Source organism: Mustela nigripes, chromosome 2, assembly GCF_022355385.1.
Source record: "Mustela nigripes isolate SB6536 chromosome 2, MUSNIG.SB6536, whole genome shotgun sequence".
Classification (NCBI taxonomy): Eukaryota; Metazoa; Chordata; class Mammalia; order Carnivora; family Mustelidae; genus Mustela; species Mustela nigripes.
In genome coordinates this window covers 138241804-138269669 of record NC_081558.1, presented here as the reverse complement: position 1 = coordinate 138269669, position 27866 = coordinate 138241804, and the positions used below count along the sequence as shown (strand labels likewise).

General features: G+C 42.4%; 1 protein-coding gene across 3 annotated transcripts in view; it reads left to right on the top strand.

The window, feature by feature from the left end:
• Positions 1 to 27866, top strand: part of KCNAB1 (potassium voltage-gated channel subfamily A regulatory beta subunit 1) — a 402759-nt gene that overhangs the window by 110677 nt on the left and 264216 nt on the right. Inside the window, exon 2 of one of the 3 annotated variants that reach the window (XM_059391685.1) lies at positions 22048 to 22228. The exons of the other annotated variants lie outside the window; for them this stretch is intronic. Within the exon in view, the coding sequence (XP_059247668.1) occupies positions 22227 to 22228 (2 nt within the window). The 5' untranslated portion in view covers positions 22048 to 22226. The remainder of the gene's footprint in view (positions 1 to 22047; positions 22229 to 27866) is intronic. 3 annotated transcript variants of the gene reach the window in all.

The window sequence follows — 27866 nt, the reverse complement described above, 5'->3', positions numbered from 1 at the left end:
ATGAGGCAGAGAGGCAGGCAGAGAGAGAGAGAGGAGGAAGCAGGCTCCCTGCTGAGCAGAGAGCCCGATGTGGGACTCGATCCCAGGATCCTGAGATCATGACCTGAGCTGAAGGCAGCAGCTTAACCCACTGAGCCACCCAGGCGCCCAAGTGCCTTGTTTTTTTATTTGCTCACAGTCCATCTCCTCCAAAAGATGTAGGTCTCATAAAAGCAAGTACTCTGTCTTGTGCATCTTTCACATCCTCTGTGCTCCAAACCAAAGAGGAGGAGGCAAGTGTGTCCCCTCTTGTTGGGTATTTCTTCAGAAAGGGGATAAAAATGCCTTTGAAGGGATAGGGAGAAAACCAAGCTTCATGAGCCAGAGATGTTTTCCCTATAGTCATAGGAGTTTAAAAATTATCCTGAGGGAAACAAGGAAAGTGAATAAGAAACACACACACATGCAAGCTAATGAGTTTATTTATAACTTAAGTGAGTAATAGCAGGCATATTTCATTGTCTTAAAAATATCTCCTACAATAGACCTATTTTATGGCTTCATGGTTCTCCAAAATATATGTGCCTAGCTTTGGATTTAACACAAGCCTTGGGGTTAAGGAGTTCCAGTTCAGCTGAGGAAAGGCAGGTTCTGTCATAAAACATGTTGACATATCTCAGAGAGCTGGAGTCCTTTATCCTTGTCTTTTTAAAACTTCCTTCTTCATTTCCCCCTTTTATCCTTTCTTCATTCCTTTCTTATATGGATTAAGTTATATCAAAAAGTACATGCAGATAATAATGCTATTAAAAACAATAGTAAATTAGGGGTACCTAGATGGTTCTGTCGGTGAAGCATCCAACTCTTGATTTTGGCTCAGGTCATGATCTTGGGGTCATGGGGGATCCATACTCAGCAGGGGACTGCTTCTCTCCATCTTCCTCCCTCTGCCCTTCCCCCTCTCATGCTCTCTCTCTCTCTAATAAATAAAACTTTAAAAAAGTACAGTACAATTAGAAAGTCAAATGGTATTAAAGGATTTAAGTCTCAATAGAAGACAATTTCTTGTCCCAAATGCTTTTTATTCCCCTAACTCCTAGGTCCCTGGAACAACCACTTTTGACTTTTTAAACTGTTCTTTCCTGAAGTTCTAAATCTTCATGCTTTTAAATAATATGTGAAAACTGTTCTCTTTTGGTTTATCAATCTGAGACCTAACCTACTGAGTGTCTAATATGGTAGAGGAAGACTTAACTCCCTTATATCACCATCCCCTCTGCTTCCCCTCCCCTATTCTCCTAATATAATTCAACTCCAATTTTGATTAAACCTATGTCCCTTGTTAACATTATTATGTCCATGAGAATTTTGTTTCCTGAAATTTGTATTATCTCACTCTGACTCAAGGATTTGGTACAGGAAGTTTACTAGGGAGGCACAGGGAACACCAATAGGGGAATAAGGAAGTGAACAAGAAAGGGAAGGAAGTAATAAAGGGTGTGTTGTTAAGTGCTTACCACTATGGGTATTTGGAGCTTAATCCAGTGAGGGGCACTCTGAGAAATGGTGTAGAATACACCACTCAGGGACATCTGGGTGGCTCAGTCAGTTAAGTGGCTGCCTTTGGCTCAGATCATGATCCCAGGGTCCTGGTATCAAGTCCTGCATCAGGCTCCCTGCTTCTCCTGCTCCCTCCCACCCCCGCTTGTGCTCTCTCTCTCTCTCTCTCTCAAAATAAATAACATTTCTTAAAACAAAAACAAAAACAAAACAACAACAACAAAAAATCACACCATTCAGTGTCTTCCCACCTGGAGGGTGAGGGAGCTGGGGTATTTACATACCAGCTCCTATCAGTCCTTTGTGGATGGTTGCATCCAAGGATTATTAATTCCTCAGCACTATTAGCCTGCTGTGTGCAAATGCTGGCCCTTGAAAGTTGGCCAAGAACGCCAACTATATAGTTCATTATTGTTTTCATCTTTTGTTTTTTTTCCTGAAACTAATAATTGCCTTTTAAAATCTGCTAAATTTTCGGGGCGCCTGGGTGGCTCAGTGGGTTAAAGCCTCTGCCTTCAGCTCAGGTCATGATCTCGGGGTCCTGGGATCTAACCCGGCGTCGGGCTCTCTGCTCAGCAGGGAGCCTGCTTCCTCCTCTCTCTCTCTCTCTGCCTGCCTCTCTGCCTACTTGTGATCTCTGTCTGTTAAATAAATAAATAAAATTTTAAAATAAATAAATAAATAAAATCTGCTATGTTTTCTTCATACCTATTATAAATTCTTCCCACAGCTTCCAATAGTTTCTCAACACAGTAGTACACAGTTAATTATATCAGGTAATCAGTTCCAGTTTCTTTTTACTGGAGACTTTCCTGGAGGTCTCTATTATCCCCTGTGGACTGCACATTCTAAAGATCTTTGACATAGATGACATTGGGGGACTTCCAGTGCTGTTCTGCCAGGAATATGCTGTGTCCCCTGAGTTGGGCCCTTGCTTCCTGGTATAAGTGTATTTCTTCTTCTTGGTTTACTTCTTGGTGGAGCATGTTGTTCAGAGCATAGTTGGGTTAGGCAGCCATTTGGGGGAGAGTGTCTATCTCCTGCGTCATGTGCTCCCATCGGGCTGTTTGCCTCTCTGGTCTCCACATTGCTGACTTCTAGCATCTAACTTCTACTGTCGGGGACCTTTCCTTCAACAAGATCCTGTGTTGGATCTCCTCTCTTTTTTTTTTTTTTTTTTGTATTCTATGTTCTATTTCTCCTGGATCATTCCCTCAGGTTTATTCCTTCCAATGTCTTAGAAAAGATGCCTGGGAGGTGAATGCTTTGAACCTTGCATGTCTCAAAATATCTCTATTTTGCTTTTGATTGAGGGATTGCCTGGATAAAGAGTCCTCTGTTGGAAATAATTTACTTTCAAGGTTTGGAAGACATTTCTCTGTAGTCTTCTACCTTCTAATGGTGCCATGAAGAAATACAAATCAATTCTGACACATAAACCCTTGTATCTGGACTATTGTGGATGTTAATTCTAAACCTCTAGAAGCTTATAGAATCCCTTTGTTAGTACCCATATTCTGAAACTTTATGATGAAGTCATCTGGTGTGGGCTGATTTGTATTTACTGTGCTGTGTGCTCTGTGGGCCAGGTCTTTTTAATCTGGAAACTCATGTCCTCAGTTCTGGGAAAGGTTCTTGAATTACTTTGTTGATTTTATCCCCGCCCCCCATTTTCTCTGTTCTCTTTTTGGTGCTCCTATTGTTCCGATGATGGAATGTCCGTTCTGGTTCATTGCTCATTTTCTATTTTCTCTCTTACTTTCCATCTCTTTTTATATTCTTCTTTCTGAAAAACTTCCTAAACTTTATTTTCAATCATTCCATTAGATTTTTTTTTTTTCATTTCAGATAGTATGTTTTAAGTTTTTGAGAACTCTTCTTAGTATCCTGAATGTTCACTTTTTAAAACATCCTGTTTAATAGTATTTCATGGATGCAATATTTTTCTCTTATACTTTTTTTTTTTTTTTAAAGAGCTAGTGTACAAGTGTGTGAATGGGGTGGGGAGGAGCAGAGGGAAAGGGAGGGAGAGAATCTTAAGCAGGTTCCATGTCCAGTATGGGGTCTGACACAGGACTCTCAAACTCATGACCCTGAGATCAAAATCAAAATTCAGATCCTTAACCAGATGAGCCACCCAGGTTCCCCTAGCCTTTTAAATAAACCACTGATTCCAGTTGTCATTGTTGTGTTATATTTTCTTCTCTGTGACTAGTCTTTTCTTCTTCTTCTAGTTACTTTTTCTTTTCTAGTTGCTTTCTTCAGCTTTGATATTGATTGTCCTGTTTTGATGGCTTTTTTTTCACATTTAAGGTTTTCCAAGGTGTTTGATAATCCTTGAATATCTGCTTATTTTGAAGAGTGTAAATTGAAACTTTTGAGTGGATGTTCCAAGCCTATGTGTGGGTTTGTTGACTTTGAGCTTTATTGAGCGGGGAGCTATCTGGACCCTTTGTAGGGAGACCTCCAAAGCTTGGGTGTGTTTTGTCATGTTGGCCTTACCGTTCCTATTTAAGACTGGGAATTACCTTTTCCAGATTCACCTTTCCCTTAGCTTGAGCTAAGAGGGAAACTTGCATAAAATGTGAAAAGCAAAGGTAAGGTAGGAGCCATTATGCTCAGGAGTCTTGGTGATCAGAGATGTGACATATAGACATACAGCCAAGGTGGGCTCCAGGCTTTCCTCCCAACTTCTGACCACACTGATAAGTGGCCCCAAGGCACCAAGTACTTGGCTGCAGTTTCCATAGAGGCTGTAGCCTTCCCAGACCTGCCTGCCATGGGCTCCCTCATTATGATTTCACTTGGCCAAACATGGAGTCATTCTGAAAATTTCCCCTATGTTCCACCCATGCCCAAACTTTAAGCTGTCTTGAATGTATTTATTCCCTATCACTGCTGTAACAAACTACAATAAATGTTGTGGTTTTAAAAGAACACTTACAGTTCTAGAGGTCAGAAGTTTAAAATTAAGGTGTCTTCTGGCTTCAGGGAGAAATCCATTTCCTTGCCTTCCCCAGCTTCTAGAGACCAGCTACACTTGTTGGCTTCTGGCTCTTTCCTTGTCTTCAAGCTTCATTAAAACCTTTGGTTTTGTCTTCAAATCTCCTCTTTCTCACTTTGATCCTCCTGCCTCCATCTTATAAGGACTGCTATGATGACAGTAGGCCTGTCATCTGGATAATCTGGGTAATCTGGATAATCCAGGATGCTCTCCTCATACCAAGGTTCTTATCTTAATCACACCGGCAAAACTGCCCACTGACAGGTGAGCTAACAAGGCTCTTTGTTTAGCTCATTAGGTTGTAAAAAAATATATATTTTTAATATCTGCCTAGAGAAGCAATTTGCAACACAAAACTTGAATGAACAGAATTTTAGTCTCTGTTGTATTCTCTCTGTAGAGAGAGACAAGATCCTTGTGCATACTGAATTATAACTGATGAGCTAATAATAATGAGTTATAGTACTCAAGCTTGGACAAGAAAAGATTTATAGCATTTAAATTTTTGCATTCTTCTCTAGAAGAAGAAAATTGTATTTCTGATTTCTGCAGGGATAAAACATATCTTATAGGACACAGAGACCATGGGAGTCCTTGTTTGGACATGTGGCTGTATATGAATCCCATAAAGTCACTCTCAGTGGTTGGGGATTCAGATGATTCAATTGTCTCAATGGGCCACTCAGACTCCATTCAAGTAGTCCTGGAAAATTTTCAGTGTGTATTTACACTATGAGTTGGAAATAGGAATGGAGTCTGTGACCATCAAAACCAGGCAACACCTAAATTAATTCAAACTAAGCAGTAAAAGAAGCCCAATATTTTATATTTAATCATTGATATATGCTGAAAATGTATATAGGTGAGAAAAAGGAATACTACTTTTTCTGAATCTTCTTGGGCTTTCCAAAGGTTATGTTTGGAAGAGAACTGTGGTTTCATTGGTTGTGTTTCATCAGGAACAGGCAGCAGAGGTAAGGAACGTGGTGGGCATTGCTGCTGAACAGAAGGGATAACAAGAAATTTTTTACTCTGAAGTCTTTCTTTTAGATCTGTGATCTAATTAAGACACGATCTTTTAGATCTGTGATCTGATTATGTTATGAGAACTGTACTGTGGAAGGACTCTCAGTGAAGTCGTGATGGTTTCAAAGAACTGAGGGAAATTCTGTGGCTGGCTAAGGACTACATTAAGTTAGGACTCTATTTATTTCTCTTAACCCTGCTTAATAAGACTGTAAACTCAGGTTGGAAGGAGTTCCTTCCAACTTAGGTATATAAGCTTAAGAGAGCATTCCAAAATCTAGAAGCTTCAAACAACGACCACTTACTGTGGCTCCTCAGTTGGTAGCTGACCGGGAGAAAAACTATTGATCTCGACCAGGTCAGGCTTATCCTGGCTGCACTCAGACCGCTGTGGTCAGTTGGCAGATTGGCTGGGCTGGCTGATTTGGGATGACTCTCTTGCATGGTTGCTCGTCCTACAGAAAGCTAACCTGGGCTTGCTTACGTGGTTGCCGGAGTCTGAGCGAGCACTGAAAATGTGCAAAGCCTCAGGGGCCTAGGAATATAACTGACACACCACCACTTTTGTTGAATTCTATTCTCCAGAGTAACTCATCAAGCCAATCAGCATCTAGGGCTGATCTCAATGGTTTAGAGAAAAATACTAAACTAATAACCCAATTAACGTCTTCCATTGTTATTTTTGTACTTGATGGGAATTTTTTCCCTTAAACTCCTGGCAGACCCCCTCTTTTTTTTTTTTTTTTTTTTTTAAAGATTTTATTTGTTTGACAGAGACAGTATGAGCACAATCATGGGGAAAGGCAGGCAGAGTGAGAGGGAGAAGCAGACTCCCCAGGGAATCAGATGCAACGATCGATCCCAGGACCCCAGGATCATGACCTGGGCTGAAGGCAGACAGTCATCCGACTGAACCACCCAGGTGCCTCCTGGAAAACTCTTTCTCCTCATTCAATTCTCAGTTCAGGAAAGCTGCTGGGTGAGAAGGAGAACCGCTTGGGCTTTTCTCCCAGCAGCATGGACAAGCCTAGTTTGTGTCCCCACTAACTGTATTGCTATTGTCTGCTTATGATTCTCAGTGCGGTGAGGACAGGGACTTTTTCTAACCTTCATACCTCTAGTTCCCAGCATAGTACTTGGCCCAACAAATACTTTCTGATTAAAAGAGGTCGTGGCCATTTCTCAGTCGAGTCCCCGCGCCTATGTTGTTATGATGCTGTCTTCCCAAGGAGACGTTGTTTCCCCTCTTAATCTCTCTCCCATAATTTCTTTCCCTTAACAAAAAATTGGGCTATTTGATAGGTTGTAATCAATAGGACAATGATCCCCTATTCCTCTCTGTTTTGCAGTTAGTATTGTCAAGTGTACTAATCTTGGGTTCCCAATGTTGGGTCCCCCAATAATGGGTCTGTGATTAAAGGAGCAAGACTGATACAAAGCGAAGGTCAAGCAAAGCTTTATTTCGCGCCAAGCATCAAGAATCAAACTGAATGCTCAGGGCCATGCCTCTTACAGAGAGGGCGACCTCTCTCTGCTTCACAGACTAGCTTTTAAGGGCAAAGGCCGTGTGGTTGGGCCTGGCTGTGCACAGGTGGTCAATGAAATTGTAACACACAGAGAAAGCTGCACAGTCATGCTAGGTCACACATAAGTAACCAATTGAATTACAATTTACCCTGTAATAGATATTTGAACTAGTCTATCACCTTGGTCAGAATTGGTACCCAAAAGGCGACCAGAGGGTGGGGTCCATACTCCTTGGTAACTAGGGAGACAGTATGTGCCCCACCACTGATTGGATGTCTCCACCTGGCCTGATCCACTCTTGTATTTGGGCTTTGTTACCTGGGACTGGTTTCTGGGACTTGTTTTTAAGTAAGTTCTTCTGGGGGGGCAGGGTCAATTTAATTTTTACTGCATAAACAACAAAATGGCAGTTCAACCGGGGTGGGGCCGCTCTGGCCAAATAGGCCCTAACACTAATTGTAATGTAGGATTTCTGCTCGAATTTTTCTGTTTGAGGTTGTTCTGTTCTATATCCTTTTTACAATACAGTTACAAGCACCCAGGTTCTTAGGATTTGCAAGCACAGAAATGTTTATGGTCAAATGTTCAGAACTCCCGGGCAGTTGGGCAGGGTTTTTGAAAGTACTTTTTGAAAGTACTTTTATTTACTTGCAATTGTGGTACCAGGGGGGAGTTGTTATGTAGTTCTGGGGGCTTAGAATGACATTTCTCTTTTGTAACAAACCCCTCTGTTTCACAGCATTTGCCTTGCATAAAGGTATAAGCACTATACAAGGAGAGCCTGTAGTTAAGACTCCCTTTGGTTGAGAGCGATCAAAGATAACCTGTAGTTCAAGAAACTCTTATTTTATCTAAGTAACAACAGAGACCCACAGACCTAAAGTGACACACTCAAAGTTATGCCATGACTTCAGGGCTCTACAAACAGGATTTGTGCAGTTGGAATAATTCAGAAATGTCCCAGAGAAACCAGCTGCCCAGCCAGATGGTTCTTTCTCTCTAATTAAGCCAGGTGAAGTTCCACATGCTAAAGGTCCTCCCTTAACAGAGATCCCTCCTCCTTGAAAATGCATCACTTGTATCCTGGGGGCTGAACGTGGAGGGCAGCACTTTTTGATTGGACTAGAAGTTCATGTGCGTGTCTGGAAGACCTAGCTGTGGAGCAGTCATCTGGTTGAATGCAGATTACTGAGCACCTTCCCAGACCTCCTGAGTTCCTGGGCTTTGGAGGCAGAAATCGGTATTTTTAGCAAGTGCCCAGGTGATTCTGATGTACTCTGGAGTCCGAAAATAAGGGAACATGATAGTGTCAGGCAGTGGTAAGTGCTATGGGGAAAAATGGAGTGAGAGATGATGGAAGGTGTGTCCTTTGAAAGAGGAAGTTAGTGGGGAAGTCTCGGACAGAGATCCGGGATGATGAGAAGTAGCTGGCCAGGCAAAGATCTAGGACAAGAGGGACTGAGGAAGAGTAAGTGCAGAGGACCTGCCCAGGAACGAGCTTCACAGGTTCAAGGAGAAAAGAGACCTTGCTAAAAACTGTCCAATGACTTCCTATTGATCTTAGACTAAAATCTAAACTCTTTGCAAGTCCCTGTAAGACCTAATATGATCAGGTCCCTGTCTGTTGGCAAGAACAGGGCTGTGGGGCTGGTAAGAGTCCTTGGAGAACACGATCTCTAGTTCAGGCATCTCTCTGTGCTTGCCCTACCCTATGGAATGGGGAACACACATTTGGGGAGGATCAGCTTTAGGAAGATCGCAGTAGGATGAGCTGAAAGTGGACCACTAGATTCAGCAAAATGAAGATGGTTAATGACCTTGACAAAAGCTGTTTGAGTGAAGCCAGGGGAGACTTTGGTTGGGCTGGTAACTTTTTGAGGATTTCTATTCTCTGTGACTGAATAACATGGTGACTGGATGAATGTGGGGTCTGGGAGATCCTTTTTTTTTTTTGATCGCAGGTTCTGTAGCATCTTTGAATGCTGTCAAGAATGATCCAGTCTGGAGGGAGAAACAGACAATGCAGAAGGGAAGCAAGATCAAACATTTTGAGAAGGGAGGAGAGGAAGGAATCCAATGCACCAGGGTGGTTGGTCCTAGAATGCAACTGGGATGGCTCTTTTAACAGAGGAAAAAGCATGTTCAAAGAGCTTGCTAGTGGTGGAGTCAGGATCCAAGTCAGGCCTGTCTCAAAACCTACTTTATAAAGTTGCCCGAAGCCAGATTTTGCTCAGGCAAAAGGGATTTCATTTTTTCCTCATCTTTTCCTCTTCCTTCTATTGTGTGCCATATGGTCCTTTGCTCCCAGATACCACGGTTCCAGCTAATACCATTTATTCAATAAGCTTTTTGGGCACCCCTGTGCAAAGTGTGGCCTTCCCGATGGCATGGGATGGCATCTGGATAAAAACACTTAGCATCAGTGGGAAGCCTTTTTTTTTTTTTTTTTCTTCCTCCCGCCCTGGGATAGATTAGCTGCCAGTGCTCCCAGGAGAGCCTTTGGTGGTTTTCACCATCTGGCCACATTCCTGGGTCCGGACCTGGGAGGAGTGTCCTGCTTCATGAATGGGTGGCCTCATGAGCACCTGTCTGCCCTCTCAGCTAGATGAGCCAAAACACTGTGGATGAGTGGGTGACAACTGTCACAGTCGGACCTTGCTCGACACCCAAGCCATCTCCAGGTTATGTGCCTCATGTCATTTAGCTGGAATAGTCCTTGAAGAATGAGTTCTCGGGTTAGAAATGGAGAAGTGGTTTTGTGACTGTGTGAAGGCTGTTTATTTTAATATTGTCCTAGATCTGCACACCTTGTTCTCAAGACCACCTTGTTTCACGTCGTTCTTTGACACATAACTCAGAAGTTGTAAGGTGCTCATAGCAGGATCTTTATGAAAAAGAGAAACTCAAATTTAGTCCCCTTGAAGAGGGACTTACCAGGCCCTAGTTAAAAGCTGGATGCTAGGGGATGCAATCAGTAGAGAGAACTCTAGTGTGCTTGCTGTGAAACAGACTTGTGGGAGACAGTCGTTAAGTAAATTTCTGTAGTAGAAGATGTTCCGAGTTCTAAGCAATGGACTTAAACCAGAGCTGTGCATTGCTAGAACAATTGAGACAACGCTCAGTTGTCTGGTTGTCCTTATTACTAATATTTACAACAAGTAGCAGAAATACATTAAGCATTCTGGGTGGAGAATAAGGCTAATAAGAACAGGACTGGGATTAACACTAGGGCTAGCCTTAATATGGAGAAAGGTACAACCAAAAGTTCTCTGTACTTGTGTGAGAAAACAAGTTAAACTTTGAGCTACTTGCTGGCCAGAGAAAAGTGGGAAACATGATCAATTCTAAGACTCCTGGTGTCCATAAAATGCAACCCCTTTGCAAACTAGAGGCTTTAAACCCCATTAAGGGAAGGACTGTTTCTGAAACCGATCACAGCAGTCACAGCGGGAGGCCCAGGACCATCCGTACAGGCCTGTGGCCTGTCCTGGACACTGCCTGGGCCTCTCTGCTTCTTGGCTCATGTTTCTGTTCTTTCTTGGTTTGACCCAGCTGGTTTCCTAGTGCTCTGTTCTCTACTCTCTTTTTAGTGGCCCAGTGGCTGCCTCTTGGCTTCAGTCTGCGTGGTTTGGCTCTTTCGTCAGCCCCCTACCCATGTTTGCTGCCTTGTTCTGACTTCCAGGACATCACACCCTGGCCTGCTCTGAGCTGAAGCTGGTTTCCCCCTTCAAGCCCAGGCTCCTTCCCTTGCTCAGACCTCCAGTTTGAACAGGGATGCACAAGGAAAGAGTTTTCTGCTCTAAAATGCAGTTATTGGAAATAAATAGTATTCAAACTTTGCCTTATGGATGCATTTGAATAAATCATTTTTAATGAAATCTTGTGCAGATGTTACCTTCATCATTTCTTCCTTCCAACTTGTAAGTGATTATCATTTTACAGTACAAAAATTTTTATTTAAAGTTCAGGCTAGGTCAGGTTGATGGCAAGCCCTCTAATTTGCATTTGATTTGCCATATCTAAGTTGAGATGGTCCGTTCTGCTGTAGTCTTACATGATTTGGAAGAGGTAGGGAAGATGAAAGGGAAGGAGCAAGGATGTTCTAAGAATACAGTAATTATATTTTAAAAATTCTGGGTATAACTCACAATGCTGGCAGAGAGATGGAAACATGTTTGCCTCTGGATAGAGTTGCTGTCAGCATTCCTAGGAGAGTGGAGAGTTTTTGTCCATCTGGCCAGATTCCTGGGCCTGGGCCTGGGAGGAGTGTCCTCTCCCTGAATAGGTGACCTCAGAGGATGGTATAATAGGGGATTCCCACCTAGTCAGTGGGTGGGTTTATATTGACAGAAAAAGAAAATCTACTCCTATGTTCTAAAATATAAATGTACAGTGGAACAGCAAGAGGGAGCCCCAAATTTCCATAGATGTGCTCATGGAGAGGCAGTATTCTATGAAATTGAAATTGAGGTTGCTATCTGTACTTTTAAAACTGTCTGGGGACGCCTGGGTGGCTCAGTTGGTCGGACGACTGCCTTTGGCTCAGGTCATGATCCTGGAGTCCCGGGATTGAGTCCCGCATCGGACTCCCAGCTCCATGGGGAGTCTGCTTCTCTCTCTGACCTTCTCCTCGTTCATGCTCTCTCTCACTGTCTCTCTCTCAAGTAAATAAATAAAATCTCTTAAAAAAAAAAACTATTAAAAACTGTCTGTAAAAATTTATAAAGTCTGCCTGACCTATTGGAGGTAAAAACCACACTGAGTATCACAGTCTTTCTCAGTCAAAGCTGTGCTGGAGACCAAGAGCTTGTATTTCTCATGCAGTCTTCTTTAGAAGAAAGCTTGACTCCTGGTCTTGACTACTCCAAGTATGTCTACCCTGGTCCACTCTGGTGACAATTCTGGACTCTTCACTGCTGACGAGTGGGACCTTTTTCCTGGGCTGTGATGACTCCCAAGAAGTGGAAGGGTCTTACACATTTGGCATGGCAGGAGAGAAGCATTGAGACATCACCTCAACATCTTCTATGAGGGAAACGTGTGCCCAGGCAAAGAATAATACACACGTGGATCTGTTCCCTGGCAAGGGAACAAAGCTTAGTATTATTCATATCAGAGCTTAGATCACTGGACTGAAAGTGGTGTCTTTTCTTTTACCTCTTATCAGTGTATTTCCCCCTTTGTTTTCCCACTGGGTAGAAAGCAGAGCCAAGTTTTGGACAGTAAATAAATCAACAAGTCAATGCTTTGATTGATTCTTTTGTTATTCATTCTTTTGGTGTTTCAAATTCTGCCTAAATCTGCAGGAGAAAGGCACAGCTAATGGATTTGTCTTTGACAGCACTCTATTTCAAGCAGCTGATATCCTTTGGCTGAAAGACAGTATTAGTCTGGTATACCAAATATTTTCTCTTCCTTCAATATACGGAGTTCCTGATGCTATCTTTAAAGAAACTCTTCTCCAGAATTGGTAATAGATTAGAAGTGCCTCTTGGCTCACTTCAAATGTATGGGAAAAAATACCCAGGGTCCTGGAGATAAAGTGGTTGTGGAAAGCCAAAGGCCCAAGATGCATTACTTCTAATGCTTCCCATCCTAATCCCCAAAGGACTCAGGGAAGATTCCTATCTTTGTGCGGGAGCTTAGATGGGGATTTGGGGTAGAAGAGAAGTAATAGTTTCCAAATACACCTCGCTTTATAAGCTGTCATGTCCTGCCTATTGAGTTATCTGAATAGGCTCACACATCCGTCCTCTCACATCTGAATTCTGCTAAATGACCCTAGGTATCCCTTCCTAACACAGCCTAAAACCTCAGCTAACGAGAACCAAAATTGTTCAGGGAGCAAGGCTTATCTTAGGAGCAGCAGCCAAGAAACGGTCAAATCAACAGATTATTGAGTGGTCTGTGCACTCACAGAGCACTATTGGCGCCGTGATTGTCGGGCCTAGCTCATAACATCGCTCTAATTAAATACTCGGGTGTTACTGCACATACTCAGAAGCTTGTTTATGAAGTCTGGCTTATTTCAGTTTAAAAGAGCACTTTAAGATCATGATTGTTTTATTTTTTGTATCATGTTATCTCCAAGAGTGCAGGTACTTTCCCAAAGACACTGAACTAGAACCAGATGCATAGCTGATGCTGTTTGTGGGGTGCGTTGGTGACTGTGTGCTCCCCACGGGCTGCTCTAGGCTCTGTCCTGTGCGGTGGGCCATTGGCCATTGCTGGTATCAGCTCTGCCTCAGTTCTTGCTGGGCTTGTTGGGAGCAGCGGTCAAGGGCTATTAACTGGGGGAGCAAGGAGCCAGAATCAACCTACATCATAAAACATGCCTCTCTGTGAAGAAGTTCAGGTGTTAGCAGCTGGCTTCTAATTCCAAAGACTCGGAGGGTCACCATTCAATAGCAACATGCCCTTCTCCTTGTGGAGAGAACGTGACATGGTTGCTTTCCCTCCATAGAGCCATGTGTTTAAGGGGAGGCGCAGGGTGAAACTTCCTTTGTCTAAGTGGTGTCCTCATGTAGGCTGGCAACACCAGCCTCAACCTGGGAACTTGCTGGAAATACACATTCTTAGGAGTCGCCTGGGTGGCTCAGTTGGATAAGCATCTGGCTTCAGTTCAGGTCATGATCTCAGGGTCCTGGGATGAGCCCCTGGGTCAGGCTCTGCCCTCCACGGGGAATCTGCTTCTCACTCTGCCCTTCCCCCTCCCTTCTCCTGCTCATGTGTGTGCATGTGAGTTCTTTCTCTCTCCCTCTCAAATAAATAAAATCTTAAAAAAATAAATAAATTCTTGACCCCATTCCAGGCCTCCTGAATTAGAAATTCTGGGAAAGAGGGCCAGCAATCTGTTCGAACAAGACTTCTTGATGATTCTAACACGCTCCCCGGTTTGAGCCGCTGGTCTAAGTCAAACATGGAGGCTTGTGCCCCTGGTCCTGTGGTGGGTTTAGGTGTGGGCATGTGATGGGTTCTATCCATAAGATGGAAGGGGCAAATGAGGCTTCTTAAAGAGACAAAAGGCAGACACATTCCCCTATTTCCCTGCCTCTGAACAGGGATATGTAAGGATACAGTAGCATTTGTATCTGGTAAACTTGTGATGTTTGTGTAATGAGGCACTTATTATAAAGAGGTTTGACAGAAAAACCCCAAATATTAAAAATAAAAAAGCAAGGTAGTGCTGAATGTAGTTGATGTAAGAATGTTTTTGGAATATTCTGGCCAAGTAAGACCTTACTCCACCACACGCCTGCAGCAGGGCCCCCTGTCGACTGGCCTGGAGCTGGGCACACTGAGGTCTCCTCAGGGGACAGGCATCCGCGCCAGCCATGGGTCGTTAACACTGTGCAGATCCCTTACCAGACAGTCTGACTTTCCAGGAAAGCATGTTCCTGGGGCACGAGGCTGCCTACGTCGGGACATCACTGGGCTCACCCACAGGAAGGCAAAGAGGGTGCACATAGCTGCCTTGGTCGCTGCTCAGTGGCCGCTGCTCAGTGGCCGCTGCTCCCGGGCGGGGCGGGGCGGGGTGTTGCGCTGCGCGGAGAGCAGTGTTTGCAGAGAAGAACCACTTCTCAAGGACTGTTTGCACTTCTTCCCTGGGCTCAGGTGAAGTCTCTGTGAGAACCCTGCACCGGGCGACCCAGTGGCTGTTCAGTCACAGAAGCGCACCACTGAAAACATGACCTTTCGTGGGGCTCTGTTTTTGTGAACTGAGCCCTAAAGCTGGTGAAGTATTAGTTGCTAAGAGCCTGGCTGGCTGGGGGTTTTGACTTCCTTTCCAGATCACAGGTAACTTTGCCACGGGTGCTAGGATTTCACACCGCCTCCTCTCCCTTCTCTAGTGGTTTTGAACATCAAAATCCAAGGTGTTTCCCTGTCTGGCCTCCGGGGTTAGGTCCTAGAGCCCTGTAAAGGAAGCAGACTGGATTTTTCCTTTGTTCTTTTTAATACCAATTGCCGTGGTAGGAAAGGAAACTGCAGTGAGTTACAATGGCAGAATGTGAAGATTAATTAGCAGTCTCCCTCTCTTTCCCCTGCCGACCTGACTGTGTGGGTGACATGCAGGCCCCCTTCTCTCTGCATTCACACTGATTTATGGAACATTCAACCGGTTAGTTGGAGGGCCTTTTAGCAACGCGGCCTATCTGCTCCAGTAGGACTATTTATAGGCTACTTTGTTCCAACAAACCACTTTCATTCTAGCTTCTTCATCTGGTTGGTATTGAACTATTTCCATTAGCCATGGGGATTGTTGTGCACCAGATCTTATTTACAGTTTGAGGCCATTAATATAATTTTGGTTGCAGTGATTTAATGTGGCACAGAAGGGGTGAATGCACCTCAGATTTTATGGTTAGGGAAATAAATTGGGCACAGACAGGAGGCAGTAAGCACTGCTGTAGACCAGGATGCTCAAAATAAAAAATATATATGTAACACACAATATATATATGTATTTGCATGCAATATATATCCCATAATATATGTGTACATACATACATGTATATGTACACATGTGTACATATACACATGTGTAACACTCCTCCCAACCAGATATGGCACCCACTAGAGTTCCTATTACCGCCCGGATAGAGTTCAGTAAACTGGTATCTGAGCCTCTTGGTGGTTTGACCCCACCCCTCCGTCTTGCTCCCCCTGACTTCCAGGGTCATCCCCCATGCAGCCATATGTCTACGTTTGCCCAATACCTGATGTGTCAGTGTCTCTGTGTAAGCTTGACCTTGACTGGAGGTATCTAACAGTGGGCTCCTGTGTGCCCTCTAACATTATCCTGCTCATTTTTTTTTTTTTTTTAAAGCCCAGAGCTACCATTTGCCTCCTTCCTCAGCCTTCTGTGATTTCCCTGCCATCACAATGAATCTCTGCTTAACACTTCCTCCCACCAAGGTCACCTGAGCTTCCTTTGACACGCCCTTCATCCTGCCCCGTGTTGTGGTTAGCTGTTTAGGTCTGCCCATCTTATTAGAACTTAAGCTGATTAAGGGAAGGACGGGTCTTGTTCATCTTAGACTATTCTTTCTGTTCTTAGCATCTAGATCAGTGCCCAGCATGTGGTAGGTGTTCAGGAAATATTTGCTTCATAAATGGGAGAGTTAATGTGATTTCTCTTCATATTAGGGTCTCCCTAGAAAAAAATAGGAAAAAGCAGTCTTAGTTGGATGGCTGAGTGAATACATTTTAGTGAATTTACTTGTGTCTTTAGGGTTTAGTGGATTAATTTTAAATTAAAAAGGAAAAGCATTATGTTTTCAGTACATATTGTCTTCCTGTTTTAATCTTATGTGCAAGATAATGCTCCTGGAAACCTGACCTTTTCTATAATATTTTTCACTTCCTACATTTTAAATCTGGTATTTCTCCACATTTTAATTAAAACTAGGTATTTGATTGAAAGAATGGAAGTATTCTATTCCCCTATCTCTTACAAAATGTCTGAAGAATGATGTGGCCGACCTTTATGACCATTTTATGCAGACCACTCTAGACTGTCGCTGTCTCCAGCGTCCCTGTGTTTCTTAACAGAGGGGATAGTCTCTTGTTTCACCGTACCCTCAGGCTGGGCCAGCTAGCCCGCCCGTGTGAGTGGTGAACGCTCACGGTCTGGTTGGACATCCTCTTTCATGCCAAAAGCAGCCCTGGATTGGCCAATATCCGTAAGACTTTGCAGCAGGCTATGATGTGTTGAAATGTTTTTGTCTGCTTAAAGGAAAATGTAACTTAAGTGCTCCCCCCCCACCCCCCGCCAACTTGTGTTGAATAGTTTCCTTTTACTCCTCCATACCCACCTCTATCCTTTTCTGTTGTGCTTTGTCTTTTGGGAGCTTGCTGTGTTCCTGTGGCCTCTGGCTTCCGGTTGGGTTCAGCCAAATGGCAGGAGATTGGGAATGGGGCTGTATTTATTCCCTAAACTCCTTCCCCACGGGCTGGCTGTATCCCTTCCTCAAGGGTCACAGGTTCTGTCGGGTGGCGTCACTCAGCCCACTCTGTCTGGGTTCCCGTGGTCATTTCTTCCAGTCATCCCTTCAGGCCTAGGGATATAGGGTATCCTTCCCTTAAGGGATTTTCCTGTTATGCCTTATCAGTAATCTCTATTATGCTCTGTTCAGATCACCCATGACCCAACTGAGCCACCATGTTCTATTGGCAAGTCTGAGATGTCCCAGATTTGGGTTTTGTGGGGCATCGTGGCAAGGTGGGCTGGTGGCACTGGCAGTGAAAGAATGAAAGGTAGAACAAAAGAGAAATGTTTATTGAATACACCGCAAGGGAGCAGAGGGCATGACAGTGAAGGAGAGACAGGCTGCCATGAGGCGATGGTAAGGGGCTGTCATTATAGGGTGGAGTGAGGAAGTGTGGAGATATATGGAGTTTTCCCCCATTTGGTAATCTTAGGTGATGTGCCTGGTTGTAATTGGTCGGGGAGGGCCTAATGTATATTTCAAGGTGGGTCCCTCAATGAGCCTGTTTGTGTCAGTGCAGTAGTCACTATGGGCCCTGTTGCGTTGTTCAAGTTTCCATTATTCAAGCCTGTGACCTAAAATCAGCTTCCCCTTGTAAAAAACCTCATGACTAAGTCCTTGGCTGGACAAGTGCTGGGTAATAGGTGAGAGAAAGAGCAGAATGCCCGAGACTCTCTGCTTGGCTACTTCCTTCATCAATCCTATTGGAAAGATCACAACACTAATAAAAATTCAAAATAATTGAAAGAGAATCAAAAAGAAAAAGGGAGGGGTGCCTGGGTGGCTCAGTGAGTTAAAGCCTCTGCCTTCGGCTCAGGTCATGATCTCAGGGTCTTGGGATCGAGCCCCACATTGGGCTCTCTGCTCAGCGGGGAGCCTGCTTCCCCCTCTCTCTCTCTGCCTGCTTGTGATCTCTCTGTCAAATAAATAAAGTTTAAAAAAAAAAAAAGAAAATGAGATTCTAGAAAACTAAAATTGGAAAGAACATTGACACTTGTTTGGGAAAGGAATTGGACCCACATTCTGAGGACAGCGTCCATATCTACACTATCATTACATATGGAATGTGGTGGAGGGGGGCACAAATATTCAGTTTATAACAGTCCCTGACATAAAGACCGCCTTCCATTGCAGTTGAGTTTAAGAGCCATAGTTTACTTGGATATAGCACATGGATGGTGATTGGTTGGTGTGGTCAGGTGCTTTCTCTTGGGGCATTTGAATAGGAGGTTTACAATTAGTCTGTAGTCCTAGAAGCAATAGGAGCTACCAAATCATGTAGCTGAGTCATGACCACATAGTGGATAAAGCACCAGAATAGGAAAGAGCAGATACCATCTGCTGAGGGAGGCCACTAGAGAAGATGGTCTCTTTAATGACTGTCCAGTTCATTCTCCAGCAGGTCCTTTCCTTGAAATAGCCCTAGATAGCTTTAGGCTTAACTAGCTACAAGTCCAGAAGAGTTTCTCTTCCAATAAAAGTCCTAGGATTGAGTATGATTGAACTGATGGGGTCACATGACCATCCTGAGTCCATCACTGTGCCCTGGGCAGTGGAACTCTCATTCACTGGGTCATGTGCCCTCGCCAGGAGCCCAGGGAATGGGGTCTATCCCACCTGAAGCATAGCATGCTATCATCAGAAGGGAGAAGAGATACCAAGCATGCCAGAAGAAGAAGTCCATGTCATCTAAGCAAAACTTAGTTTCTTACCATCTGAAAAAGTCCATGGAATGCAAGTACCATTCAGAGAAGTCAATACCCTGTTTTCTCTATCTTGTACTGACGTCTGGTTCCGCAGCCATAATTTGCATAGCCCTGGTGACAACAAACTTATCAGATCACTAGGTGGCAACCTAAGGTACAGCTGAGCAGCCCACACTGTCAGCGGGTTCTTCTTTACAATGTCCCCAACCTGCCTGTTGCCAGTTCTTTTTGGTCCTGTTTCCGTCCTAATGTAACAACATTTCCAAATGGCTTCTCTTCTCCACATGACAGTCTTTTGAATTTCAGAAGATAGTGAACAATTAAGAATGATTACAGGGAAATTAAAATCATTTCCTGAAAGGGATGTATTTTCTCATTGAACCTACCTGTAACATTAAATAACTCACTCCTACTCCATTAAAAGAAACAAGCCCCAAACCAAAAACAATAGGAATCCAAATATCCCTTCTCCCCTTCCCCCACATGAAAGCTTTTATAACAGCCGTATTGCTATAAATAATATGCCGTGCTGTTGAATGAGTGAGCCCGGGGCCTACATAATGATGTTAGCTGTGTAGAACAGCAGGTCCGCTTCTGGATGTGGGACAAGACCGTGGTTTATATGGACAGGCCAAATCTGACTAGCAGGGAAATAGAATGAGGTTGCTTCCAATTGGTTTTGTTTAATGATATCTCACTTTTAAATGCCACTTAAAGAGTTACAAATGGTTAATTGATCTGCAAATGAGCCTAGAAGCACCTGGGATATACACCCAAGGGCGCTCTTGGGATCTAGTGACTCATTGTGCTTGTTGGAGAATCAGATCCTTTCAGTACCCTGGCAGGGCCTCCTGTAGCTAGGGGTTCTGACTGAGGCTCAAAGTGAGAAGATTCCAGTGACAAGAAGATAGCGCTCCAGCTTTTATCTCTAGGCAGCTGGTCCATCAGCTCAGGCCCCCACAAGACCTGAGCTACCTGCCCCAAGAGAGGCAAAGAGACTTCCTAATCCGATATGGTGAGGCCTCTTTAAACCTGGAAGGGCTGGCTGCTGGGCGACAAAGGTTGTGCTTTCCAGCAGGTCATCCTGGGAAGCTTAAAGTCAAAGGTCACAGCCTTAGACCTTCAGCTAATGGGAGCCTTTTACATCTTGCAAATGTCCATCAGTGGACAGAAAAAGGAATTTTTATTGGCTGTTCTCATCTGGTTCTAAGGTCCCTAGTCCCACGAAAAGAAGGAGAGAGCCTATAACTTGCCATTTCAAGGTAACTTATCCATTTCCTGAAGAGGAGTTTGGATCACTATTTAGTAATTTCAAAATTATAGCTTCTTATTAGAGGTGGTCTTCGTGCCATTCACCAGGTTCTTACTACTCTCCTCCAAGTTGTCCCTTGCCTACCAGCTGTGTCTCAAAGCTTTCCTGCCTGGGCTTTGGGGACACTATCTCTGCTTGCAAACCTTGCACTGCCTCAGTATCCAGTCTGTGCCCTGTGACCTCCCATGTGCTGTGGAGACCCCGATGATCCTTGGCTGCACTGTTGTCTCACTCCATGATGTGACTCCACAAGGCTGCCTCTGGTACCACCCCTGGCCATTGCTGCTCTGTCATGCCTCCATGTTATCCCAGATCCACAGTGTGCTCAATGTGGAACTTGTTTGGGATGCCCTTGGACTCTCCCTCAACCTGGTTAGGGATTCTAGCACATCAGCCCTGTGACAGATGGAGCAGACGTTTCTGGAGAACCCCACAGCAACTAAACCCACTATTCTTTCTGAGCCTGTCTTGCAACTCCTCTCAGACTTCCCAGACCTCTGACCTCTTTCTGCTAAGGCTTGTCATAAATTCTATGTTCTGACCTCCACTCTTTGCTTCTGATTGGAAAGGGAAATCGGGTGCTTAAAAATAACAAAGTAATGTTTTTGCTTGTTTTTAACCACCAGTATTGTGTTTATTCTACATCATAGCATGACACTTTGTTTTTTTTTTGTCTGAACAAATTTATCAGGTATAATTTATACACCATAATATTCACCCAAAATAATATGGAATTCAATGATTTTAGTAAATCTATAGAGCATTCCTATAACACACACACACACAAAACCGCTTTTGTGCCTATTTGCAATTAATCCCTGTTCTCACTCCTAAACCCAGGTAACCTCTGATCTGTTTTCTCTCCATAAATGTGCCTTTCTAGACCTGTCCTCATCACAGAATTATGTAATTTACAGCGTTTTTGTCTAGCTTCTTTTATTCCATGTGATGTTTTTGAGGCTGATTCACGTTCATCTGCTTAATTGCTGAATAGGATTCTATAAATAAAACAGTGTGTTTATCCACTTACCATTTGATGGACATTTGGATAAGTTTCTGGGTTTGGTTGTTATCAATAATGTTATGAACATTCATGTACATGTCTTTATGTAGTCATATGTTTTCATACCTAAAAGTGGAATTCCTTGGTCATATGGCAAATTTGTGCTTAACTTTTTTGTTTTTAAAGATTTTATTTATTTATTTGACAGACAGAGATCACAAGTAGGCAGACAGGCAGGCAGAGAGAGAGGGGCTCGATCTCAGGACCCTGGGATCATGACCTGAGCCAAAGGCAGAGGCTTTAACCCACTGAGCCACCCAGGTGCCCCTGTGCTTAACTTTTAAAGAAACTATCAAACTATTTTCCATAGTGGAAAATCTGACACACTCACCAGCAGTGCATGAGTGTTTCAGTTTGCATTTCTCCACATCATCACTAACTGTTGGTTAAATTTTTAAAAAATTACAGCATTTTTAGTGGGTGTGCAGGTCTTATCGTGGTGTTTTGTGTATTCCCTTAATGACTAATGAGGTTGAACTTCTTTTTATGTGCTTGTTAGCCATTCATGTATCTCTCATATTTCATTGGTGAAATATCTATTAAAATCTTTCATCCATTTTTTTAGCTGGTTATATATCTTTGTATTTATTTACATTCGTCATCTTTATATATTCTGGATACAAGTTCTTTACCATGGATATGATTTGCAGAATTTTTAAACTAGTCCATGTCTTGTCATATGATCTGTTCTTAAGTGGAAAGGTTTTTTATTTTTGGGAAGTCCAATTTATCATTGTTTTTCTTTTATGGCTTGTACTTTTGGTGTCCTATCTATCTTTTCCAAACCTAAGTTCATGAGGATTTCTCCTCTTTTCTCCTAGGCGGTTTAGAGTCTTAACTCCTTTTTTTTTTTTTTAAGATTTTATTTATTTATTTGACAGAGAGAGACAGCCAGAAAGGGACCACAAGCAGGGGGAGTGGGAGAGGAAGAAGCAGGCTTCACACTGAGCAGAGAGCCCGATGTGGGGCTCAATCCCAGGACCCTGGGATCACGACCAGAGCCGAAGGCAGATGCCTGACGACTGAGCCACCCAAGCGCCCCTAGAGTCTTAACTCTTAAATGTAAGTCTATGATCCATTTTTAGTTGATATTTGTGTAGGATGTGGGATAGGGTGTATGGTCTTTCTTGTTTTTCTGCGTGGAGATAGTCTATTATTATACTAGCAACATTTTTTGAAAACAACATCATTTCCAATTGAATTGTGTCGGGTGCCATTGCTGAAAGTTGATTGTCCACAAATGTAAGGGCTTACTTCTGAAGTCTCCATTCTCTTCATTAATCTGTATACCCACCCTTTGCTAATACCACACTCTCTTGGTTAATATAGCTTTGTAGAAAGTTTTGAAATCACATAGTTTAAGTCACCTAATATAGCTCTTTTCAAAATTATTTTGGCTATTTAAGTTTATTGCATTTCCATATAAATTTTGGAATCAGCTTGTCAAGTTTTACAAAATCCTGCTGAATTTTGATAGCGTATATTGAATTTCTAAATCCATTTGGGGAGAAATGCCATCTCAACAATTCTAACTATTCCAATCTGTGACCATTCACATTATTTAGATCTTCTTTAATTTCCCAGTAATATTTTGTGATAATTTAGTTTGGAAGACCTGGATTTCTTCAGTTTATTTCTAAGTATTTTCTTTTCTTCAATTTTGCAAAAAAAAAAAAAATTGTTTTACTAATTTTGGATTGTTCGTTGCTAGTATAAAAATAAAATTGATTTTTGCATATTGATCTTATATTCTGTGACTGTGCTGAATTTATTTAGTAGTTTTAGTCAACTTTTACTTTTTGGCTGATTACCTTCTTGTCTGTTAAATATTTTTATTCCTTTGTTGATTTGAGAAACTATTTGAGTTGTTTTCTCTAATGATTATATTATATACTTATCACAATCTACTTCAGAATAAAATTAATTCTCTTAAAATGTAGAAATTTTGCTCCACTATAGTTCTATGCTCCATTCATCCTCCCTTGTGCTATACCATATATACATAAATACATATATATACACATATGTACATACATTATGTATTATTATATACTATATACTAGTACTATATGTATTATTATATACATATACATCTTTACATTTTATAAACTCGACAGTGTTTAAAATTGATTTATATAGTATTAATGTCTTTTAATATTAAACCAAAGTACTTTCATTTCTCATAAATCTTCATTAGTAATAAGTTCTTACAATCTTGATTTATGGAGTATAAAAAGTATTTTGGTTTAATACTTTTCAGAATTATGCTTCCATTTTAGACACTGGCCACTTTGACCTCAGTGGCCACTCTGCTGAACTGATCCTTGACTACTGTCTTCTATCATCTGGATTCCAAGCTTCTTTTTAAATAAGAAGTGCCTAGTCCTTTTAGATTTAGTGTTCTTCCCTGTTCCTTGTCATCATCATAAGTCCCATGATTCGAATCTTCTGTTCTCACACTGAGTCTGGAACTCGAGATCCAGCTGATTCTTGAGCTGCTATAGTCCTGCACTACGTGATGCTATGACTGCCAGATTCTAATATCTACCTCTGCTGACGTGACAGCTCAAGCTTTTACCAAACAGAAAGGCATTCATTAAAAAAACCTGGGGGTACTCTTGATCAGAAAAATGATAAAATTAATAACCAACCAATGATGGTTTTATCAATGCTTTGCTGTCTCCTCCATAGCTTGCATGCCGCCTAGCTTCTATTGTGCTGTGTCTTTGGTATTTCTACCTCCCAAGTAGTCCATGTACCATTCTCTTTCCACCTCTGGGCCAATGCTTCTCCCAGAGCAGCTCTGTGGTTTGGTCACTGATGATCCTTTAATGTGGATCCTTTCACGTGTGGTCTCTGTATACCTGATCCAGTACTGTTATCTCTAGGGCATGGGAAGGCCCACCTGCCCTTATTTGGCCTATGAGGATTCTTCTTGTTTCTCTTTGTTTTCACCCTATCACAGAAACCTCCTTCAGATGGGAGTTTTGTACTCTGAATGAGTTTTCATCTCCATTTAGTCTTGGACTGTTTTGTTGTATCTTCCATTTTACTCTCTTTTCAGGACAGAAACAAGTCTGATTCTGCTGCTGCTTCTCTCCATTTTTTCCCCATCCCCCTCCCATTTAACACATACCTTCCCTAAACTGACACTGGTTGGCTGAATAGTAAACCCTACCCCCACCAATATGTTCATGTCCTAATCCCTAAAACCCGTGAATGTGACCTTATTTGGAAAAAGGATCTTTGCAGTTGTAATAAAAATCTTGAGATGAGATCAACCTAGATGGGCCCAAAGTCCAGTGATAAGTGTCCTTATAGGAGACAGAAGAGAAGACAAACACATACGGAGGAGAAGGCCATTTGAAGGTGGAGTCAGAGATTGGAGGGCTAAAGTCACAAAGTACACTGATGAGCCACCAGAAGCTGAAAGAAACAAGAACTAAATTGCCTCCTAGAGCCTTTGTAGGGAGCACAGCCCTTCTCACACCTTGATTTCAGAGTTCTGGCCTCCAGAATTGTGAGAATACATTTCTGTTGTCTTAAGTCACCACATTTGTGATAGTCTTTGACAGCAGCCCAAGGAAACTAAGACACTGATCTTTTCCCAAAACTGACTAACCACCTCCCCAGGGAATTCAGTTAGCAAGCAGATTAAGCTCGAGCTTTGTGTCTCTTCAAATCTTGCCCTACGTTTGCTTTTGGCTAAAATTCTTTTCTTTCTTAGTCCCCTCCTCATTCCTATTCCTTTGTCAATACTTCCTAACATCTATACAAGTACCATATTGCGCTATTCCTTCCTTCTCTATTTTATCGCCATAGAACTATGTAAAAAACAAGTAGGAGGGGGGGCAAAGGACTCATACTATATACTGGGGACCAGTCCCAATTATTAGAGAGATCTCCAAAATTTCAGCAGAGTGGTTTGATTTCTGTATAGGTATATTTCCACAGTTCTGGCATTATCCCAGAGCTTGGTATAAATTCACTTACACGGCCAATGGGAATTAATAAAGCACCTGTCTACATGGCTGTCTGAGAGATTGAGACCTGCCCTTTTCCTCTAAGAGGCTCAGCTCACTTAATTTGATTAACTATGAACCTACATAGGTTCTCTTCCCTTCCCTAGAGGTCAACTCTAAGGAGGATCAATCAGGATTAGGTTGGTAGAATTTGTAGTTATTGCCAAAAATTACCCCCCCTTTTTTAAGATTTTATTTATTTATTTGACACAGGCTCCCTGCTGAGCAGAGAGCCTGATGAGGGGCTCGATCCTAGGACCCTGAGATCATGACCTGAGCCAAAGGCAGACACTTAACCCACTGAACCACCCAGGTGCCCCCAAAAATTTCCGTTATGATGTCCTTAGGGGATCAGACCACTCCTCACCTGTCTCCCTAACAGGAATCCATATCAGATCTATAGCATTACAGTGATTTAATAAATTTCTTTCCATATCAGTTAACATAGCTTAATGATCATGTCCTGGATACTTGTTAAAACATAAACTGAAGGGCGCCTGGGTGGCTCAGTGGATTAAGCCTCTGCCTTCAGCTCAGGTCGTGATCTCAGGGTCCTGAGATCGAGCCCCGCATTGGGCTCTCTGCTTAATGGAGAGCCTGCTTTCCCCCCTCTCTCTACCTGCCTCTCTGCCTACTGGTGCTCTCTCTTTAAAAACAACAACAACAACAACAAAAAAAACCCATAAACTGAGTCAGCTTAGTACCATTTATCTCACAGTACTGGGTGCTGTGAAATAAAAAAGAAAAGGTTCTTGTCTTCTGCCCATGATAAGTATACGTTCCTGATGGCTTCAAGCATCATTTCTTTTTCTCTGGATTTCACTTTTCTTTTTTGCTCCATAATAAAAAAGTAATATATACTACAGCAAAAAATAATATGCTATCAAAATTAGGGAAATAAAACATCACCCATACTTCCAGCATGTGTAAGTAACTACTGATCATATTTGGGTATCTTAAATATGCCAAATTGGGTATATTCTTTGATTTCTCTGCAGAGGTGGATAATTTTTGCTTCTGTCAAAATAGGCTCATACTGTACGTATTATTTTGTGAACTGTTTTTTGAGTGCATGGTGCATTGTTGAACATTTTTCCATAGTCTGTTAGAACTGGCAAGAAGATGTACCATTCTTTTGACAGCAAGATTTGTTTACCTTAACAGCCGGCTGATTCTAGCAGTCTCCTACTGGACCATGCTGTTGACTTGCAGAGGGATCTTCCAAAAACACTGCTTATACTCCTAACCCCAGAGCTGAGTCCTTGATAAGCATTCTACCTTCAGCATCCCTGCAATGCCCTAAGCCAGGAGCCTTCACGAGACTTTTGTTCCAGGCTGTCCTCAGCAGACTCTGGTTAATTTATACATATTTGATTTGCATCATTTCTCACATAAATCCTTTTTTCAAATAAGGTTCCGTCCAGAGTGCTTTGCTCATTGTTCCCTAAGAGGCCCCTCAATCTCCCCATCTTTGCTAAGAAATATTTCCTCTGCCCACGTAGTGTCCCTCACCTACTTTCGTTCCTTGCCTAGGTTCTTCTCTGTCCTTAATGCCCAAATCTTTTCCGACACTACCATAGTCTCTTTAAAGGCCCTGGCCTCCAGGATCTCTTCTTCTAGAGTGTGTATCCGCTAGATCACTCATTCTGTTGTAGAGGATACGTGGCTAGCAGTCCATGAATTTCTGCACACTCCCCAGCCAGGAAGGGACCTCTACTGGGGGGGTGGGTGGAGTAAGGTGGGGAGCTGAGTCCTTCATCTCTTTGCTTCATCAGGATATAGAAGTTACCAACTGGACAATGAAAGACACCTATTGACAGGTGATCAATGCATAATGATGACAGAGAATTGACCTATGGGCAGATAATGTAAGAAAATGAAAAGACCATGGAACAAATCCAAAATGACAGCATGAGGTAATTTCACATAATTGAAACAATAGCAGCAACATTAATAACAACAACCATGCAACTATGCATGGAAAATAAAAATGTGCAAACCAAGCAGATATTGACAAAAATGTTAAAAATTGGAAGTCTGAATTAATGTGACTTTTTCCTTCATGCTTTCATGTATCCATCTTTATTTTTAAATGATGTGGTGATACTGTTATGGTAGAAAAAAATTTTAAATGTATTTTATTTGCAAGAGTAACACGTGTGCATCGTGTGCATCGTAAAAACTTCAGACAATATAGTACTTGAGAGAGTACAGAGTGAGAGCTTGATCCTTATAACCCCCAGATGAGTTTTATTTTTAAATGTGATGAAAGCCTAAGGAGTCTCCTACAGTAATTTTCAGCAATCTGTCAAAAGGAAGCACTTAAATGAGAAGGAATCTCATAGGATCTAAGATCTGCTCTTTACAACACCTCCGTTTTGAAAATGAATGGAACAAAGAAGTGAGAGCACACATCTTTTATAAAGATACATTAGATATGAGGTAGAATGACAATAGCTTTCTTACCCTAAGAAGACCAGCACATTTGAACTGAAACAAGGAAGTTTTAACCCATTAATGTATGTTTAGAAAGACCTTCAGGTTGCTTATTTTTCTCAGCCCCATTGGGTAAGGGTGACCTTATGTGGAAAGCCCTTCTGAAGTGTGATTTAGATTTAATTTTGCAAGGGTGAAGATGAATGGTTCTGTAAGTCCAATTAATTTAGAAGTTTAATGAG